Genomic DNA, 21,511 nt, shown 5'->3' with positions numbered 1-21,511 from the left:
AGGCCCTGAGAGGACGTCGGCACAGATGTGCAAAGATCAGGGGACGCACCTGGAGGCCCTGAGAGGACGTCGGCACAGATGTGCAAAGATCGGGGGACGCACCTGGAGGCCCTGAGAGGACGTCGGCACAGATGTGCAAAGATCGGGGGACGCACCTGGAGGCCCTGAGAGGACGTCGGCACAGATGTGCGAAGATCGGGGGACGCACCTGGAGGCCCTGAGAGGACGTCGGCAGGGCCTAGAGGACAGGGGGAGCCTGAGTCTGACACACCAGCAGTGAGGGTCTTCTGTTCCCTGGGCTAACTTCAGAGCAGACGACACCAGGCTTCTGAGGACCCCGAGGCCGTGAAAGGACTGGGCCCCATGAGCTGGGCCCTAAGAGGCCGAACTAATTCAGGGAACAGACGTCAGGCCCCCAACAAGGTGGCCCACGGACTCGCCCCAAGACTCGACTCTCCACCTGGGGGCCGACGGGTCCCAGAGGGTCGGCCAAAGACACAGCAGCCTCTCAAACCTGCAGCCTGGCCTGAGAGGGAAAGTTCTAGGGGAGGTCGGAGGGCTCAGAATACCCTCAGGTCGCATCAGGAGAGATGGCAACCCATGAACGTGGCACAGCAAACAAAGAGGAAGAGAAAGGGGCCCAGAACATCATGAGGACAAGGACCCCAGTGTGGGAGGAGAGGCCAGCCGGGATCAGGAAAACCCACTCCCACGCCTCGTGCTACAGAAAACCTCGGTGAGAACGTGGCCGTAAACACAGGGTGAAAAGAAGGCAAGGAGCTGCAGGAGAGGACAGGGAAGCCACTGTGCCAACACCTGAGAAGGGCTCGTTTAAGGAAGAGGGACAGAGAGGAAAAGAAAGCGAGTCAAGCCGTCCACGTGGAAAAGGTGGAAGATGAAACCAGGGCCGCGCCGAAGGCCCGACAGGGGACCAGCCCCTAAAGGCAAGGCAGAGCCCGGCCTGCGGGTGGAAGGGCAGCTGCGGTCCAGGAAGGGCTGATGCAGGGCCAACGCGGCAGAAACGACCAGGTGAGGACGAGAGGAAGGCGCGGCCAGGCGGGCATCCAGGAGAAACCACCTCCCTGAAGCGGGATCAGTGTTGCCCCAGATCTCTGACAACATTCGCAGCCAGAGACGTTGGGGAGCACGCCAAGGTCATGAAGCGGGGACCCCGTGCTCTAGGCACCCGGCAGGCTTCGGGGAACACAGAGCCCACGAGCTCTCCCGTACACACTCGACTCTCCACACGCAGCACAGATGGAATGCAGCAGGGCCGCGTGGACCCGTGGAGCGCGCTGAGGGCTACCAGGCCGGGCCGGTCAGAGTGGAGTGAAGGGCCGTGCACAGAGCCCACCCCACAGTGGGGCCGGGCAGTACGGCCCCCGGAGCCCTGCCGAAGATGTCCATCAGAACGTGGAAAGCTGCCGGAGTCCCGGTGAGAGCCTGGTGCACAGCATGAAGTCTATGCAGAGAGAGAGCCCAGACTAATCGACTGCAAACTGTGGTGTTCAGGGCCAAGGCAGGATGGCAGAATCCGCTACAAAACCCTGCGGGACCCTCAGCTGCTCTGGGCTCCAGTCTCCTCGTGTGAAACATGAGGATGCTGATGGCGCCCCCTCACGTGGCATTGTCAGGAGGATTAATGAATACAGACAAAGTATTTAGAATGGGGTCTAGCACTCAGTAAGAGCTCAACAAATGGTAGTGATCATAATTGCAGAACAAAATACAAATGCCTAACTCATGGTGGCAGACAAACAACATAATGCAAATCAGGAGCTGGGAGGCTACATAAAGGGCTGTCTTAGTCTGCTTGGGCTGCTGTAAAGGGATACCACAGACTGGGCGCCTTAAACAACAGACATTTATGTCTCACAGTTCTGGAAGCTGGAAGTTCAAGATCCAGGCACCAGCAAGGCCGGGTTATGGGGAGGGCCCTCTTCCTGGCTCGCAGACTGCCAACTTCTCAATGTGCCCTCACATGGTGGAGAGAGAACGAGTGAACTCTCTGATCTTTCTCATAAGGGCACTAATCCCATGATGAGGCCCCACCCATGACCTCATCTAAACCCATCACCTCCCAAAGGCCGCACCTCCTAATGCCACCACATTGCGGCTTCAACCTATGATCTGAGTGGAGACAACTCAGTCCATAGCAAGGGCTAACATCGCTACCCTACATGGCAGCAGACAAACTGAAGTGATTTCATTAAAACTTTAACTTTTCTTTGCACTTAGCCACATAAGGTTTTTAATCTTCTTTATATTCTTAGTCTCAGCAACATCTCTTAGAAACTATTATTTCTTTTTTAAGTTGAACATTACTTTCGCTTTCAAGCAAAATTAATAATTTAGCAAATTGTATTTAAGGAGAACATAAATTGTAATAGAAGTATTTCTGTTGATCAATGCATGTGTCCGTCCATACGGGGCTTAGAGAGATGTCTACAATGGCAGTCACCTAATGGGTCCGTGGTTATTTCTGGGTGGTGGGGTTGAGTGATTTTTAAAGCTTTCTGCTTTTTACCAAAAAATACACACAAATCTGTTTTATAAAAACAATACCATTATTTAAAAATCAGCATAAAGCATAGTCCAAATCAGTCTCTCATTTTAAAGCAACGAGCAAACAGAACCATAGAGGCACGGTGTCACGCACAGCCGTGCTGTCACCGGTTCGTAAAGGAGCCACTGGAGAGCCGCAGGGTGACAGACCAGGGCCTGCTGCTGGCTCTGCAGGAAGCTACTCAGATTCCTCTTGGGTCCATCTGCGGGGTGCCCGAGAGATGTACAGGGATGGGGCGGAGCTTCATGATGTCGTCTGCTACCCCTCCTGAGAAGCCAGTAGTCATTTCTCTTGATCTAGAGACTGGAACTCAACGTAAGCAAGTGTTTTCTTCCTATTGTTATTCCTCTTTGGACAATCCCCTCTTTGCTCCGAGGGTCCAGCAGTTAAGAAGACGGGCTGTGGCATCAGACTGCCTGGGCTCCCACGCCAGCTCTGCACCTATGGGCAGTGTGAGCCTCACGCCCTCTCCTATACCACCCTCTCCTACACAGTAAGGAGGCAAGACCCTCTCCCTCTCCTGGGAGGGGCGAGGGCTCTGTAGGGCCAGTGACGATTAATACCATGACAAGTACTGAGGACCACTCGCCTGATGGGAGCAAAGGAAAAGCGGAAGCACCCAGCTGCTACGGAAGGCTCCGGAACACTGAGCCGTCTTCCCAGCCCAGCTTCTGACTTACTTCCTACGGGCTTACTCTGATCCTGAGGCCCTTTTTACTCTTACCAATCTTGCAAGCTTCCTTTCATTCCAGGCCTTAGCCTGTGACTATTCTCACAGGTCCCCATTCTTTGGCATTTGGTCTCAGTTCTATACTCTTATTTCTATCCATCATCTTGTACTTAGGTTTAGTTCGTCTGTCTCTTGTGAGGCAGTCTTCGAGAGACACCGACTCTTTAGACAGACTCCTCGCTCACGTTTTTACAGGAGATAACTTGTAACAATACTTCAGAATTTCTTTGCATTTCACAAGCCATGCAACGTACCCTCTTTTCTATTTCAGTCATTTCAGAGTTATACTTCAATTTTTTGATCTGTTTGCTTACGTTTAGAAAAGACGCCAGTAACCAAAATCCTCCTTACTGCGTGGCACTAAGGCCCCCCTCCCCCCCGCCATTTCACCAAGTTCCTGCTTCTGGCTCTTTCTCTGGGGGCACCAACCCCTTCCTGGGAGGCAGCAATGAACACAGGGGCTTTTCTGTCAAGCAGGCCTGCGCTGAGGCGCCCGTTCTTTTATCTTCTGGTTGCACCCTGGGCGAGACGCTTCTTCACCTACCAAGACTTAAAACGAGTTACTGTCCGGGGGGAATTGGGAGAAAGCAGGATCTGCAGCGAAGGCAGCGCCTGACACCAAGGAGGCAGTCGGCAAACGCTCGCCAGTCCTGCTTCTTGGCCTTTCCACTGTCTTCCAGAAAAAACACAAGCCAACGATTCATCAGATGCTTCGTTTTTCATAAAGTGTAACTTCTAAGAATAACCCAGACGGCAGGAGCCCTGCTGCCTCCACCACGACTGCCCCCAAGCAGCTTCGGACGTCTGGGGGAAGCAGGAACTCCTTGTACTACAGCAGCAGGATGGGCTTCTGGTCCCCAGGGCCTCCCCCAGGGCTCCCCCACCCACCTCCCGCATCTCTGTCATTGGTCATCTGACCAGCAAAGTCCTTACGGGAGGACCTGGGCCCCCTCCCCCAGTCTGCTCTCTCTAGGAAGGCAGAAAAGCAAATGGCCCTCGGCAGACACACGAAAGCCAGGTCTGCAGAGCAAGCTGCTAGTTTCCAGCCCCGCGTCTTGGGGACGGCTCCTTCGTTTAAGGAACTTCGTTTAAGTTCTTCGTTTAAGAACTGTTTGCAGCTCCGCGATGTCAGAGCTAGACTGACATTTCCACATGCAGCACCTTCGGCCAGATCACATCAGCCTGTCTAGGCTTTGCTTTCCTGTCTCCAAGACAAGAGAAACGCCACCCGTTTCATGGGCCTGCTCTGAGGACTCCGGGAGGAACCTGGTGCAGACAGCCGACCCCGTGCTGGAGTCCCTGCGCCCTGCTGCTGCTGCCCAAGGACACCGCCCGGCGGCAAGAGGCCGGATTACGTCATTAGCCCGTGTGCAGAGGTGCAGAGAACCACCACCTGCCTGCTGGACCAGACACCCCGAGCCGTGGGAACCCATTTTATGCTTCATGTGCTACTGAAACAGCAGCCCTCTGAAAAGGATTTATACTAGAAACGCAGAAACACAATTTCTGGAGCTTTCCAGTGGCAACTTGCTGAGTAGCACAGCTTTTGCTGCTGTTTGAGTTTGGATTTATTTAGGCAGCAGTTACCGAATCGAGTAAGGAATCTGTGTTCCAAGTAAGGAATGTAAAGTTACTGCAGTTCGGTGCTGTCCAAACATAAGACCATTTAAATTTCAACTAAAATTAAAAACACTTAAAATCCAGTTCCTCAATCCCCTCAGTCAAGCGCTCAGTGGCCACACGTGGCCGGTGACTACTACACTGGGCAGCACGGAACTAGAGCCCCCCATCCTCACAGAACGTTCCACAGATGGTGCTGCTCTAGTTCTGACCTGCCCAGGCCCTCACTTTTGCTTCCTGCACTATACACAGAACATGTGCTAAAAGCTGCAAAGAGCTCAGAGAAATAGCATAACATCCACTCCTTCCACTCTGCACAGAACAAGACCAAAATCCCAAACAACTCTAAGCAAGTTACACAGGGCAGCACACACATGCCTGATAAATACATCAGGAAAAACCTGAAAGCTCTGGGAAGACAAGATTCTTACTTAAATACCTAGAGGACACATGACTCAGGCATTGTTTAAATTTTTAAAAGTAGAAAAGTTTGTCTTGGCTCAGAAGGAGAAAGCATTTCCACGCATCAGGTGGGTCTGTCTCCAGCTGTGCCCGCTGCCTGCCCTGAAGACACCAACTCCAAGTCTTCAGCAGTCTCTCCAAGAGAAAAGTTTTGGCCTGAGAGGGAAAGTTGTCTGTATCTGGCTGGCAACAAGAAGTTTGGTTTCCATTTCTTTCGAGAAGAGAGGAGAAAAGGAAAGGAGCAGCCCTCCTAATTCCCCCACCTGACCACGCACACAGCGAGCCCATGTCCCCTTTCTCTAATAAGCCCCGCGAGGGCAGCGGGGCAGGCCCCGCGAGGGCAGCGGGGCAGGCCCCGCGAGGGCAGCGGGGCAGGCCCCGCGAGGGCAGCGGGGCAGGCCCTGCTCCGCGGGCGGGACGCGGAGGCTCAGAAGTCAGAACCCTCGACGGAGCCAGCCACGCCCCGACCCGGGAGCCAGGGTACCCGAGCTGCAGGCTAGCCAGCAAGCTCAAGGCCTCGCATACGCTTCCCGATGCTAACGGGACGGAAGAAGGAAAAACACACAAATAGTTCGATTTTTCATTTCCCTTTAACTACTAGCATTCTAGCCATTCCTTCAGATTCCCAGGATTCCAGAAACGTTAAGATCACCTGAAATCTCTTTGAAACATGAAAAGATATAAACTACCTACATCCACACGTCATCACTTAGGAAATTAACTCTGATCTCAAACCACAGAGAGCTTAAATGATTGTGCGGAGCAGCTGATTTGGGAATTAAAAAAGAGCACAAGCCCACAATAAAAAGGCATGGTACTGATAATCAAAGCCGCTCCCCACCATGGGGAACCTCAGAGCCCTCAGTCAAGTCCACCCTGTCAGCGCAGAGAAGGACAAACTTCTGCGCCGAGCCTCGCAGGCCAGGGCGGGGCCCAGCCTCCGTCCCCTCCCACCAGCAAAGGGAACACAGGCTTCCGAAGCCCAGGCCACGTGCGAACAGGTGACAGGACGCTCGCCAGGTACCAAGTTTTCTAACTTTTCATGTCAGGTATTAATTTTATAACAAGAAAAAGACCAGGTGGAACTAAATGGAGATGCCTTTCTAACGGAGAATAGAATTTTTGTTGAACGTTTTGTTTTTACATTCTGTCACAAGGCGTAAAACTGATTTAACCACTCTCTTCAGGAAGGCAGGCAGATACACTGCAAGAGATTTTACTTCATTCTGCATTTAAATAACTTCAGAGTTGGCAATCAAGTCTGCAGAAATTCTAAGACAAACAGCAAAAGTTATTTTTAGCATTTGGTTTATTTAAACTCTGCAGACTGGCCACACCTCACTTGCTCCTCTAAGCTGCCCGAGTCCTTCTCTCTTCCTTCCTTTCTTTCATTCACTCACTCACCAGACACTTACTCAGCAGCGGCTCGGTGCATGCTTGGCACTGGGAATGCAGGCTAGGACGCAGCCCATCTTCCCCCGAAGAGACCCAGGAGAGCAGGGGTCAGTTTTTAAAGCGTAGTAGTGACTCCACAGGAAGAGACAGAGCTCTGAGGCGGGGCTTCTGGGCAAGACACCACTCCCATTAACCTGCGCTGCAGGACAAGCGGTGCAGGGTCTTCTGCAAAGCAAGGATGCACTGCGGGGATCCACTGTACTCAGACTCTGGAGGCGACTTGGGTGAGTCACCGACCTCCCTCCCCCAGCACAGGAACGGCACGTTTCCTAAGCTGACCAGTGCAGGACACCTCACAAACGGGACTTTTCAATCACTGTAACTTCCGTATGTTCATCCACATGGCTTTCACGTAACCTCTTCTCAGATGACATATTTTAAGAACAGTCCACGTGAGAAAGACACAGAAAGGCACTCACAGCTATGATCACTCTGGCTGTCCCTGAGTTCAGGGGTGACAACCAAGCCAGAGGACAGACAATCTGCAAGAGTCATCGTGATGGGCTGGAGTCCAGTCAAAGGAGAGAAGTGTTGGAAAAGAAAAACACAACCTGTGTTCCCACAGCACAGAAGTCTACGTACGAGAGAACACCTGCACGTGCAGCAGGCAGCCCCCAGAAGATTCCGTACCCTGACCCCCGGCACCTGCGGCCGTGATGAAATTGTCACTGCTCCTGCGATTATGCTGTATGACTACGTGCCCTAAACACAGACAGTCACGTGGGTGGACCTGACCCAACTCCATGAGCCCTTAACGCAGAAGGCTTCCTTCAGCTGGCAGAGCCACCTGGAGACTCAAAGCCCTGTGGTGGGGTTTGAAGATGGAAGGGCCTAGAGCCAAAGGATGCAGGTGGCTTAAAGGAGCTGAGAGAGGCCCCAGCGGGCAGCCAGCAAGAAGTCAGGGACCTCAGTCCTGTAACTGCAAGGAATGGCATCATGCCAACAACAGGAGTGAGCTCGCAGGAGGACCCTGAGCCCCGGCAGAGAACACAGCGGGCAGCCCCGAGACTTCAGCCAGCGGCGTGCCTGCGCAGAGGACCCAGCCCCCAGCGCCAACCTCTGACCCCCAGAACCTGTGAGACATCAATGAGTGCTGTTGTAAAGCCACTGAGCCCGTGGACATTTGTTACACAGCAGCAGCAAACCAGTGCAGCATGGAAATCCTAGCATAAGACATTTCATTTTCAGTGCAAATCCCAAGCCGTCGGGGAGAGGCACCTGTGAGCGCCTCACTGGGAGGCTCGTTCGTACTGGGGGCAGATGTCTGGGGCACCTATCTCGATTACCGAGACCACCCACCTGCCCTTCCTCGGGCGCCACACCCACTCAGCAGCCTTCTGAGAGAAGAAATCCCTGACAAGCTGACCAGAGTCTTCTAGGCAGGCCTCTGCACAGCTGTGCTGGCCAGTGGCAATTTCCAGGTGACGCTGCGGCTTATGACAACCTCCTGTGACTCCAGTGAGTGAGATTCAGTCACCCCTCCCCGGTGAGCCTGCCTTCTGGCTGTACCATCAAAGTCAAGTATCTGAATCTGAACATCACAGGCTTTTGTTTGTTTGTTGACTACAACCCTCTTCTACTTCACAACCAAAAACCCAAATCTTAAGCCATAATGACCTAACCACGGCACACAAAGCCTTATTTTCCAAGGATGACTGTTATCCCTCCTTCTATTTACACGAATCCATTTAAAATGGGGGCCAAAATTTCATATTAAACAGAGACCAAAAGAAGGTCTGAGACTTTACTTTGAAAAACAGATCTTAAATTCTGAAAATCCTGTTTACTTTAAAACACTTAAAAATACTTTCAGGAGCAATTAAGTCACAACCACGTGTCACGTCTAAGCGGCAGCAATGGCATCGCCTTGGCACTGCTTTTCCATCCAGAGCTCACAGCAGCAGGACGTCCGCTCTATCCCACCTTGACCTCCACAGCAGGAGCAGTCAGGAGGCCATTTTCCACAAGATCATTCGAGGGCCCACTTTTCAGAGGACTCCTAATATCCTGACCCTCCACTTCCAGAGCTCCGTCCCGCCCCTCCTCCTCCTCCTCCTCCTCCTCCTCCTCCTCCTCCTCGGCAGCCCCGTGCTAGCTTTGCCCGTCCTCGTTTACCAGCACCCAGGCATCACTTTCCCCGACTGTCACAGCCAGCATCTTGTGCTGGATTTTCAATTTCACTTTGCAGAGAGACCGGCCGTGGCGCGAGGGGCAGGGACAAGGACGCAACTTTCACGCAGGGAGGAGTGTCTGAGTGGGAGCTAATTTCATGAACGGTCAGTGCAGCAGCAAACTCGTGCCCAGCGCGTCACCCTCGGGGCCTCCAAGGATGAACACTCAGAAAACAAGGCCCACGTGTGCCACCATCTCACAATAACCATTCCTGTGCATCCCCGGATGTTTACAGGAAGAGATGAGAATGAGACAAAGGCAACAAGAGTGGTGACAGCCATGGTCCATGGCGGGTCCTGCTGGACCTTCACCTGTGCCCTCCCACTGGTCCCCTAAGGACGAGCCGTGGGAGGCCATTCGTTGGACTGTAGGTAGTGCCACGTCAGGCTGGGGGCACAGAGGGAGAGAAGGGATCCTGAATCTTCTCCAGGCACTGACTCGGGAGAGAGGAGAAAAGAGAACATGCGTGGAGTCAGAAAGAACCCAGGCCGGGGCTCGGCGGGGCACGCTGGCCACTCCTCTGAAACGACATCTGTCGGCTTATCACAAACTTCAGGCTAAGTGAATTTTCTTTGAGGGAACAGAAGATGTTAAAAAAAATGAAATACTGTCAAGGGACCCGCAGGGAGGGTGCTGCGTGTGACCCTGCACACTGCGGGCAGGCCTGAGAGGACAAACGCTGAACACAAGCCAGGGCAGGGCCCGGACTGCAGGCGTCCGCCAGGGCGCGGGGTCCTCTCCCATTCCAGGATCTCGCTCCTGGGGGTCTACAGGGCACCAGGAAGGATGTGGCAGAGTATCTGAGGTCCACGCGCCCACTCTCACTTAGCAGGACTTCTCTTTACCTTTCAACTGGGAAGGTTTCTGAAGCTGTTGAGACTGACCCAGGCAAAGTCACAAAGTACTGCTGGGTCAGGAGACAAGGGCCGGAGAAAGTGGTGGCAGCCAGAGGCCAGGACACATGCTCAGGGTCAGCCTCGAGACTGAGAGCTCAGCCAAGGAAACAGACTAAGAACCAGAACCAGCGGCAGCTCCACGACAAGAATCTGGCCTTCTCGGCTCCGAAGGTTCTCGCACTAACTCCTGCCCACTGTCACCTGCCTTCTCTTCGTCTTACTCAAGGATGAAAACAGGCTGGCCACCTTACAAGGTGGCCGCCAGGCAAAGTTCCCAAGGGCAGAAACCTCTCCAAGAAAGAAGGGATGGTGCCAGCTGCCACATGGGCCACCAGGCAAAGGCCCAATGGGGCTCAGTTGACGCTACTCACACTCCCACCCACCAGCAACCGCTTACCCTTTCTTGAGGACTGCAGACACTGTCTTTCCAGAAATGCTGTCCTGACACTAGATGGGCTGAGCAACTTCTCATCAACAAGCTTCTTTTCTGCTGGCTGGCCTAGGATCTCTTATTTCAGTTCTTTCCCTTTCTAAGCCACAAGTGAGAGACCTTCTGGGGGCCTTCCTCATCACTCTGGGTAAGCTGGTAGCCTGGAGCAAGTTCCAGACACAGCTATTTCTCGATACCAAAAAGTTAGTTGGAGAAGCCCGGCGGGCCCCGTGGAAATGTCTGCTCACGAAGGACGCCTCCCTCCGGTGCACTCTTCCTCCGCTCCGCCCTTCTAGGTGGGCAGTCCGCTAGGATTCAGAGCAGCGAAGCAAGCGCAGGGTACTCACCCTTCCAGGCACGTGACAGGCAGTCCCAGCAGGCTGCTCCTCGAGGCAGGGACGGCAGAGAGTGGACAGGCCCAGGGCCACCCACAGAGGCGGGCAAGGAAGGGCGGCCAACAAAGCCCGCCTATTTAGGTGGGCCGAAACACAGAACTCCTGGCCACTTCGGAGCCCACTCTTCAGCCCTACACGACTTGGAGCCGACTTCTAACAGGCTGGTAGGGGTGGAAGCGGGGGACCCTGACAGAGAGGGAGTGGAGACCCCAGGCAGGGCCCAGAGGGACAGCACCCGGGAAGCAGGCCGGGTATCAGGCTTTGCCTCTAACCTAACGGGGGCGAGGGAGGTGCCCAGGGGTGGGACCTGACCCAAGCTGCTGCCAGAGGAGAGCAGCTCACTGGCCACGCCGGGAATAGTCCAAGGGGGGCAAGAACGCGTGATGACCACCTCGGGGTTCGTGAGCAACCTCACTAGAGACGACAGCCGGCCACGTGACGGTGAGGAGGACAGGCAGAGAGAGACTGAACAGGCAGGGCTCATGGGCCCTAGGTGCGGGCACCCCGGACTCAGGTTTCCAAGTCAGGATCTTGAGGCTGTCTCCCCCATGCCGACCCCTCCCCCAGATCCCAGGGCAGCACCTGGCAGGTGGTAGGCTCAGTTATTAAGGAAAGCGATAGCAACCTATGTACTGAGGCTTACTAGAAACTATGGATGAGGAAACAGCTTCCAGAGCCTGAGCAGTTTCAACAAGGGCATCACACTGGCACTGCTACCACCTCATGAGAGGAAGAAGTGGGACTCCAGACAGTCTGGGCCCAAAAATGCTCTACAAGCAAAGACCACGTGCCTTCTGTTTTCCAAGTGCTAAAACACAGAGTCAATTCCAGTTACAAGACAGGCTGGAAACCTACAGGTCCCCCGAAGAACTTTCACGTTTAACGCCATACATCAAGAAACTGTGTCCGGGACTTCCCTGGTGGCGCAGTGGTTAAGAATCCGCCTGCCAATGCAGAGGACATGGGTTCGAGCCCTGGTTGGGGAAGATCCCACATGCCGCGGAGCAACTAAGCCCGTGCGCCACCAACTACTGAGCCTGCGCTCTAGAGCCTGCGAGTCACAACTACCGCGCCCGCATGCTGCAACTACTGAAGCCCATGCGTCTAGAGCCCATGCTCCGCAACAAGAGAAGCCACGGCAATGAGAAGCCCGTGCACCGCAATGAAGAGTAGCCCCCACTCGCCGCAACTAGAGAAAGCCTGTGTGCAGCAACGAAGACCCAACGCAGCCCAAAAAATAAATAAATGAAAGGAAGAAAGGACGAAACTGTCCCCACCACCTCTTCTTAGAAAGTTCTACAAGTAAGAACTGGAGAAAGAGACGGAAGAGGAGTCTGGGCTCCTCCTTGGGGCTGAGTGCATGCTCAAGGCTTCAAGGAACTTAAGAAAGTAATGCTTCCAACCCACACCAGGTGAGACGAGTTGCAGAACGCAGCTGTTACTGGGTATCATACACTCTCTAAAGTAGTATCAACTTAAGTGTTTTACAACACACTTCAAACCAGAATAAATAGACCTATGAAAAGAAAAAGTTACTTGAAGAGATAATTTCAATACCTAGCAACTGAGGGATTTCTACGCTTCTAATGTTTTCCAACCCTAACACCCAGGAAAATCATTAGGTGCCCTTTAAGTCAGCATGAGATCGTACAAGGAGAGTTTATGATTTAAGTCCTGAAATACCAACATAAAACCTACATACAGATATCTTGTTTCCAGGTGCTCAGAAAAGCACAGGAAGGTAAGAGGGCTGGGTAAGTAGCGCTCACACCTGAGCAGCGTCACCTGGGACTGCTCCAACACAACACACACCCACCTTTTTTACCAGTCTTTGCGTCTGTAATTGCACTAGCCCTAAAAGGAACTTCTAATCCCCTTTAGGCTGATGTGGAAATACGTAAAACAGAGGTGACGCTTTCCAGAGAATAAGTATTTGCTACAAACCTTACTTTCTTTGAATGCAACTAACTTGTTTAAAAAAAAAAAAACTGCAGATAATGCTATTTGTCACTTTCGGCACAAAATTAAACCGTAACATTGAAACCCCCTCCCGAAAATGTCATTTCTAAATTCGCTGTTGGTTAAATTGTATCGCTACCAAAAATCTAATCCTCTTTCAAATGTATTTTCGCTGAGAAACAAAGTTACATTTAACCAATATTTACCTGCCACTTAATTCAAATTCCTGGCAATACTATAATCCTCTGCAAGGTGACATAAAACTCCACACCTATTTGCACCCGACTTTGACAAAAGGTCCCTAACCTGTCGGGGTGGGGTGGGAGGAGATGGAGAGAAAGTTAGGCGACCTCCTTTCCAGTTTCGCCAGGGAGAAAATGAAAACATCCGCACAAATCGGTCTCAACGGTCCCTTTCCTGCACTGACAGTGCAAGAATCCAGACATTTCACTCGTTTGTTAAGAGGAGTTTAAAATGGAAATAACAACAACCTCCCAGGGAGTCGGACGATGGCCTCCAACATCCATCCTCCAAATAAGACGGGAGCCTGGATGGGGACCTCCGAGCTCCCGCGGCGCTGCCCGGGGAGCCCCGCGGCGGGGTGGCGCGCCCGGCCGGGCCGGGATCCCCACGGGAGGGCGCCACACCCCCGCCCCCCTCCCCGGTCCCCGCGCCGCGCCATGCGCACTCACCCTTGGATACCCGGGCTGTACGCGCGGCTCTTCCACGGCGTGCCGGGCCGCGGCGCCTGGGGCCCGGGGCCGCCCCCTCCGCTCAGCGCGGCCACGCGGCTGCCGGACAGCAGGTAGTTGAGGCCGTACGTGCTGGCCTTGTTCTCGCGTTTCCGGCGGCCCGGGTGGAACTGGTGCTGCAGCGGGGAGCCGGCGGGCGCGGGGCCGCGCGGCCCGGGGTGCCCGTTGGCCGCGCCGGGGCCGCTCGAAGGACCGTCGGCGAAGTGGAAGAAGGCGCCGCCGCGGCCTCCTCCCGCCCGGCCGAGCGAGGCGCTGCTGGAGGACGACGAAGAGCAGCCGGGGCTCTCCGTGCCCGACTCGGCGTTGGACGAGGACGACGACGACGACGACAGAGACGGCGACTTGTGCAGGCGCCGGGCGCCCTCAGCCGCGGGTCCCAGCGCCGTCAGCAGCGCGGGGGGCAGCGCGGCGGGGCCGGGCGCGGGCGGCGGGGGCGACGCGGCGGGCAACGCGGGCCCCGCCAGGCCGCCGCCACCCAGCCCGGCCGTCCCCGCCGCGGCTGCCGTGTCCAGTGCGGGCGAGTTGAGGCAGAAGTAGGACGCGAAGCCCGAGCCGCCGCGGCCCACGCCCTGCGAGGTCTCCCAGATCTGCATCCACAGGGCATTGGCCGGCCCCTTCTGCTCGGGCTGGATCCAGGCCACGCGCGGATCCATCCACGCGCCGCCCCGCGGGCCCGCGCGCCCGTCCGCCCCGGCCCCGCCCCCGCCGCGCCCCGAGCCCCGGCCGCGCCGCGCACGGACGGACGGACGGGCCGCGCGCGGCCGGGCGGACGGACGGGCGGGCGGGCCTGCGCCGCGGCTCAGGCCGGCTCGCGGCGGCGGCTCCCGTCGGGGTCCCGGCTCGCGGCCGCCTGGCGGGGCCCGGGCAAGCCGCGGCGGGCTGCTCAGGCCTGTCGGGCTCCCTTCACGCGGCGCGGGGCGGGCGCGGGGGCCGCGGCGGCGGCGGCGTTCCACTCGGGCCGGCGGGAGAGGCCATCGGAGGGGGCGGGAGGCAGGGCCGAGGGGGCGGGCCCAGGCGCCGCGCAGCCCGGGACCCGCGGGAGGGCCGCCGCCGTGCGCCGGGCCCTCGGTCACGCTCGCGCCGCTCGCTCCGCACTCCTCCAGCGGCGGCGGCGGCGGCGAAAAGACACTCTCGGCGGCGACAGGGCGCGGGGGAAGGAGGGGGCGCCACCGCCTCCGCTCCAATGAGGGGCGGGGAGGGAGCCGGGCGGGGGGTGGTGGGAAGGAAGCGCGGCCTCCCTTGCCGGGGCCGGGACGCCAGTGCGCACGCGCGGCCGATTTCAAATCCTCACTAGACACCGCCGCCTTGGTTACCGCGCCTGCGTACTGGGGTTCTCCTCGGCGAGGCCCTGAGGGGGCAGGGGGGGCACCGCGTCGGAAGGATACACGACAGGGAGGGGCTGGAGCGGGGCGGCGACGGCGGCGGTTTCGTGGGCCTTTCTAGACCAAACTGGGCTGCGGTGGGGCACGGAGAAGCCGCGAGGCGGCGCGCCGCCCTCGGCGCGGCCGACAGCCCCACCTCTCTCCGTCGCGCGCAGGCTGAGGCGTGGAGACATGCGCGCTGGCCCGGGAGTACCGGCAGCCGCCTAGCCGCGCCGCGCGTGCGCAGGGACGCAAGACCGGCGCTGCCGGTGGACGTTTCCGCGACCCCGTGCGGGGTCCTCGCCCTCAGCCGGCCGACCCTCCAGACCTGCGTAGGGAACTGACAGGTCCCACTGCGGTCCCGTCGCTGCTCCAGGGAAAGCACAAAGATGCCCCAAGCCCCCTCCCGTCCATCAGGGTCCTGCGTGCCGCCGGTCACGCTGCGGTCCCTGTGTCGGCGCCCTCACAAGTGCTCGCCGGGCGTCCTCCCGGAGGAGCAGGTCTCACACCCTGCGGCCCGGCCGGCACCGGCCGCTGAGCGGCTGCCAGGAGCGGGGCCCAGGGGCGCCCTGGCAGAACCCTAATCTGCCGGTTTCCTCACAGGCTATTTTAGTTTCTTTTAAAAATGATTTTCTATGCAGAAACGGGTGTTAAAACGTTCAGCTTAGCTCACTGGAGCGATTTCCCGAGGCAAGCTTGGCAGTGCTGCCCATCAGAGAAACAGCCCGTGTACGTGGGTGTCGGGCGCGTGGCCTTGGCTGTTCGAGCCGGCACAGGGTTGGCAGGATGCATTGGAGAACTGCCCAGCTGTCTGCTCTTTTGAGTTCCCCGTGTCCAGAGGATGCTCTGAGCCGGGTCTGACAATAGTATTGTTTGGAATGCAAAGCTAACCACGCAGTCTGTGAGATCCAAAGCAAGCCTGCCGGTGCCATGGGAGCCCAGACTGCCTGCCAGACCCCGCGGCACCCCCCACCCCCCACCCCGCTCCCCGCGTCCTGGCCTGAGTCCGGGGAATGCGTTCCCGGGCCAGGCGACTTCACGGCACCGAGCCAGGACCTTGAGGCTGTGTGCCTCACTCCCACAGCGCCTGGGCGCCATTCCTGTTAAATGTGTGGGAACAAGGCGTATTTCAAATGGTCTGTTCCTCGTCTGTGTCAGAGATGAGTAGACGTTACTAAGTGCTTGACGCCTCAAACCTTGTACCGACATGAGAAGTCCGTGTATTGCATACTAAGGTGTTTTGCCAGATGATGTTACTTGATAAAAGTGGCTATTTCGGTTCAGACTTTTTCAGTACCTGTGTATTGTACATGTGGAAATTATGATCAAGGATTAGAACATGTCCAGTTAAATAAACTCCAGAAAATCGTACACAAGCAAGTCAGTCACTATTCTGGAACTGCTTGCTTCCAGTGACTCAGGCCAAAATCATTGGAGTCATCCCAGCCTCCTCTCTCTCCATAACCAATACACCCTCTTGGCTTCACCTTCAGAAACAGCCAAAGCCCTATAGCTACCCTCAGTCCACCCTACCCACTACCTACACCCCCCTTCAAGCCACCAATATTTTTAGCCTATTTTAAACAGTGCCTTCTAGCTGGTTTCCCCCATTCCATTCTTACCCCTTTGGCATTGTCTCCCTACAGCCACTTGAGTGATCCTTTAAAAAAAGAATGTGGACTTAAAAAAAAAAGATCATGCCACTTTTCTGCTCAAAACCCTCTGGTGGCTTTCCTTCTCACTCAACCTTACTATGATCTACAAGTCCCTGCATTGTCTGGTGCCCTATCCTAGCCTGATCAAGTCACAAGCCAGTGGGCACACTCCTACCTCAGGGCCTTTGCACTTGCTGTTACATCTGCCTGGGATGCTCTTCTCCGAGATGTCCCTCTCCACTCTCAGGTCTTAGTGAGGACTTCCAAGTGGCTCTGTTTAAACTACAAAGCTAGCCTTCAACACTCCCTACTACCCTACCCTGCTTTATTTTTCTTAGCATTTATCTCCGTTAGTTTCCTAGGGCCACATAACAAAATACCACAAACCAGATGTCTTAAAACAACAGAAATTTATTCTCTCACAATCCTGGAGGCTAAAAGTCTGAAATCAAGGTGTTTCCAGGACCGTGCTTTCTCTGAGGGCTCTGTGGGAGAACCTTACTCTTAACTTCTGGTGTTGCCAGCAATTCTTGGTGTTCCTCGGCTTGTAGGTACATCACTCCAATCTCTGCCTCCATTGGTGCATGGAGTTTTCCCTGTGTGTGTGTCTCTTCTCTTCTTATAAAGATACCATTTACATTGGGTTGGGACTCATGCTGTTGACCTCATCTTAACTTGACTACATCTGCAAAGACCCTATTTCCAAATATGGTTACATTCTACTGGTACCCAGGGTTAGAGCTTGAACGTATCTCTTTTTTTTTGGGGGGTGGGGGCGGACACAATTCAACCCACTATACCATCTAATATAAACATTGTTTACCTTGTTTGTCATCTGTGTCCCCTCACCTCGTTGGAATATAAGCTCCACAACGAGAAGAATTTTTATCTGTCCTTTTCCCTACTGGGTGCCAACTCAAGGATGGTGTCTGGCACATGACAGGTCCTCAGTGAACACTGGTGGGGTGACCAATGGTCGCCTAACCGACCCAATGGGAATGAAAGCAGGAAGTTGCCTTGCCGAGCTTCCAGGATCTATTATACGGGTTGTCGTTGTTTACTTGTTTTCAACATTTCAAGCTCCCCTCCATAACCTCCCATTCTGTCTTTCCCGTTTGCCTCTAGCTAATCCCCCTTAGTTTGATTCATCAGCCACCAGTCAACTTCTTGTAATTATATCCAGATTTTGATATGTATGCATTTGATCAGAAATCTTTTATGTAAATTAGAAGCAGTATATTTCTTTATGTAAATCAAGAAACAACACTGAGGGCAAAATGCAGTCTCTGAGACTCTGGGCAGGGGAGGTCTTTCTCTTTGCTTATCAATTTTCACAGTAAGCCCAACATTTACCCTTTTTGACCAAAACCCACTCTTCTCTCTCTCTCCTGATATTAAAGGAGAGGTGATATTTGAGATTACATTACAGTTTTAGTGTTCTCACGAACAAATGGTTTCCAAAGTGTGTTTCATGAGCTTTCTGTACCAGAATCAGACATGCTGGTTAAAATGCAGGGATCTGGGGCTCATCCAATCTACTGAAACTTTCTAGAAGTGAGACCCAGGAATCAGTATTTTAAGTAAATTCCCTGGACAATTTTTTTTTTAATTTTATTTATTTATTTATTTTTACTTATGGCTGTGTTGGGTCTTCGTTTCTGTGCGAGGGCTTTCTCTAGTTGCGGCAAGCGGGGGCCACTCTTCATCGCGGTGCGCGGGCCTCTCACTATCGCGGCCTCTCTTGTTGCGGAGCACAGGCTCCAGACGCGCAGGCTCAGTAATTGTGGCTCACGGGCCTAGTTGCTCCGTGGCATGTGGGATCTTCCCAGACCAGGGCTCGAACCCGTGTCCCCTGCATTGGCAGGCAGATTCTCAACCGCTGCGCCGCCAGGGAAACCCCTGGACAATTCTTAAGCACAGTAAAGTTTGAAAACCTCTGCCTAATCCAAGATTTCCAAACTCAATTGCTCACAGGAACTGACTAGGTAATATAAGTAACTGACAAAAAATCAGTGTGTGTGTGCGCGTGCGCACGTGTGCGTGTGTGTATTAGTCAGCTACTGCTGAGTAACAAACCACCCCCAAACTCAGTAGCTTAAAATAAGTGTTTGGTATTGCTCGCAAGTCTGTGGATCAACTGAGTGGTTCTGCTGGTCTGGGTCAGATACAGCTGAAACTGGCTTAAGTTTACTTAGATGCTTCAGTCAGCTAGAGGGTACACCGAAGGCTGGCTGATCTAGAGTAGCCACACTCACAGGGCTGGCAGTTGGCTGGCTAGCAATTGGCACACCAGGGTTGACTAGCCCGTGTGTCTCTCATTACCCCTCAGGTTGGCCCCAGCTCATTCTCAGGGTGGCTGAATAGGCTTTCAAGAAAGCAAGCAGGCATGCATGAGGCCAGACTGGCATGCCTCCACTTCCTCCCAATCTATGAGCCCAATCAGGTGACCAGGCCTTGGCAAGATTTAAGGGGTGGGGAAGTAGCCTTCACCCCTTGATAGAAGAGCTGAAGTCACATTTCAGGGGTCATGCTATGAAGGGAATAATTAGGGCCACAGTGTGACATGAATGAGGAATGGTGGGAACAAGGGACCCTGGAGAGCACCTGCCTGCCGTAAAGGACCACAGATGCTGCTCTCCAGCTGGCAGGAATGCAGGACTCACCCAAGGTACCAGAGATGGCCTTTCTCACAGGAAACTGGAAATGCAGAAATGAGCCTGAAATGTCCCGTTTTGAAATGTCAACCTGTAGGCAGGTGCTGCTGGTTGCCCACTCAAGTCGTTTGGCCGTGCTGCCCCCCTCTGTTGTAGCAGGCAGAGCCCCCTTTCTGTCCAGGTGTCAGCATGGCCAGGTACACAGGAAGGGCCCACCTTCCTTGGATCAGAGGCTGAATCATGCCGCGTCTACGTCCCTCCTGGGGGTCTCATTCTCCCTGCCAGCACCAATATAAGCACGGCACACGACTCTGTCCTAGAGGACAAGACCTGCAGGAAAGGCTGCCGGACACTCCTGGGAAAGTCTTCAAGGTGAACATAAAAGAGACATCCAAGAGGAAACTCCCCCTCTTCACCGCTGGACACAGTTATATAGGATGCCTGGCACTGCTGCAGCCACGCTGAGGCCAGAAAAGAGAGGGGACCAACGCTCTGGGGGCCGAGCAGAATGATGGAAAGAAGATGCCCTTGGTTGCCTCACTGAGCAACAGAATCAGCCACAGCACCGCCTCCCTCTGCAGACCCCTTGGCATCTGAGGTGATGACCACCCTCACTGGTAGAGGCATTTTCTGGACAGGTCACACTTTGCTGCAGAAATCACCTTGATACAGCAATTCAGAAAATGCTACCATACAGTGAGAGCCAGACTAGAATAGTCAATGGGTTACATGTAGCTTATGGGTAATCTCTGGTCCCTGGCAAGCAAATAATATGATGGAGAAAAAAGAGATGAGAGAAAGCGAGAGAGCGATCCACCTGTGCTGTGCCCTAGTGATTCTGTGTTCATGATCAGAGGTTTCCTTCAAAGAGCTATATTCCTGCAAAGGTGGGTGCTGGACTTTTTGAAAGTTGCAAGCACTGGGGCCACTCCTTAAAGGAAATCTAGAATATATATATGTATAACAGAATCACTTTGCTGTACAGCAGAAACTAACACAACATTGTAAGTCAACTATACTTCAATAATTTTTTTCTAAAAAAGGAAATCTGGAAGTGAGCATTTTGGTATAATGAATGACCTTCCTCTTATCATTAATTATGGAAATTTTCAAATTTATACAACAGTAGGAGAGAATCTATATAATGAACCCCTGTATACCCATTACCCGGATCCAGTAATTATCAACTTGTGGTCAACTGTGTTCACTCATATCCTCACCCACTTTCTTCCCTTCCAAATACGTTGAAGCAAATCCCAGCTAATATATCATTTCATCCATAATATTTCAGTAGGCATTTCTAAGTTATAAGCACACTTGCTTTAGAACAAAACTATGATATTATCCCATCAAGGTAGTAATAATAATGTCTTGATATCATCAAACGTCTGATCCATAATCTAATGAATATCTTTGATTATCTTACAAAAATTTTAATAGGTTGTTTTTTCCCCAAAGTTCTATATATTGCAATGGTTGATTTGTATCTTCCCAGGTTTTTAATCTATGATTTCTCCCTCATCTTTTTCCCTTTTCTCCTGCAAGGGTTGAGGGGGTTACAGTCTGCTGTTGAAGAATTTGGTTCCTTTGTCCCACGGTCTGGATCTTGCAGTTATATCTCCCTGTGGTGACATCTCACGTGTTCCCTGTCATCTCTCTTTTCTGTAAATTGGTCTGTTGGATCTAGAGTCTTGATCACATTCGGCTTCAGTCTTTTTTGGCAAGCGTGTCAACGGCGGAGGTGGATCTGTGTCCCTCAAGCGCCTTTGATGAGCATCGCCTAAGACCCTCCATCCACTATTCCACCAGGGCGGGGTCACCACATTTCAACAGCACCCAAGACGCCCCTTCCCACCTGAGACGCAGAAGATGCCGTGCAGATCGTCCGGTCTAACTCCTCACAACCCCGGATGAGGACTCTGAGGCTTTCCTGAAACCCAGACTTCTAATATTCTGGCCCAATCGGGTCGACTGGAGCGGGGGGCTCAGCTAAGCAAGTCCCGTCAGTTAGACCCCATACGAATTAACTTCAATATGTCACACAAATATGACATAACGGAATACGGAAGGAGTATTCCTGTGGAAGGCATATGTAACAGAATTTGAGAAATGGTCTGTAGGGAATCTATAAACAGGGAGCCCCATAATCATGCTTTGACTCTCTCTTGTCCCAGGATGGACACCTTGACCCTGGTGGACACACATGGTCCTTCACCATGAGCTTTGAGGGGGGCAGGGAGATTTTCAAAAGGCTCCACCTAAAAAGCCTAAGGTAACCATGTGACGAGATGGATATGTCAGCTTGGCTGTAGCAATTATTTTACTGTGTACAGGTGTGTCCAGTCACCACGCTGTACACCTTAAATATGCACAATTTTTCCTTAAAAGTAAAATAAACAAAGAA

The 21,511-nt window shown here is 53.7% G+C and overlaps 1 protein-coding gene across 4 annotated transcripts in view; it reads right to left on the bottom strand.

The window, feature by feature from the left end:
- The window catches only part of TENT4A (terminal nucleotidyltransferase 4A), a 44,013-nt gene extending 29,860 nt beyond the window's left edge, over positions 1–14,153 (bottom strand). For all 4 annotated transcript variants that reach the window (XM_036846736.1, XM_036846732.1, XM_036846733.1 and 1 more), the window contains exon 1: positions 13,378–14,153. In XM_036846736.1, coding sequence (XP_036702631.1) covers positions 13,378–14,090 — 713 coding nt within the window. In that variant the 5' untranslated portion in view covers positions 14,091–14,153. The remainder of the gene's footprint in view (positions 1–13,377) is intronic.
- Positions 14,154–21,511: the final 7,358 nt, after the last annotated feature.

The sequence above is a fragment of the Balaenoptera musculus genome, chromosome 3 (genome assembly GCF_009873245.2).
Source record: "Balaenoptera musculus isolate JJ_BM4_2016_0621 chromosome 3, mBalMus1.pri.v3, whole genome shotgun sequence".
Taxonomy (NCBI): domain Eukaryota; kingdom Metazoa; phylum Chordata; class Mammalia; order Artiodactyla; family Balaenopteridae; genus Balaenoptera; species Balaenoptera musculus.
The sequence above is the reverse complement of the archived record's forward strand: the minus strand, read 5'-3'. Positions and strand labels throughout refer to the sequence as shown.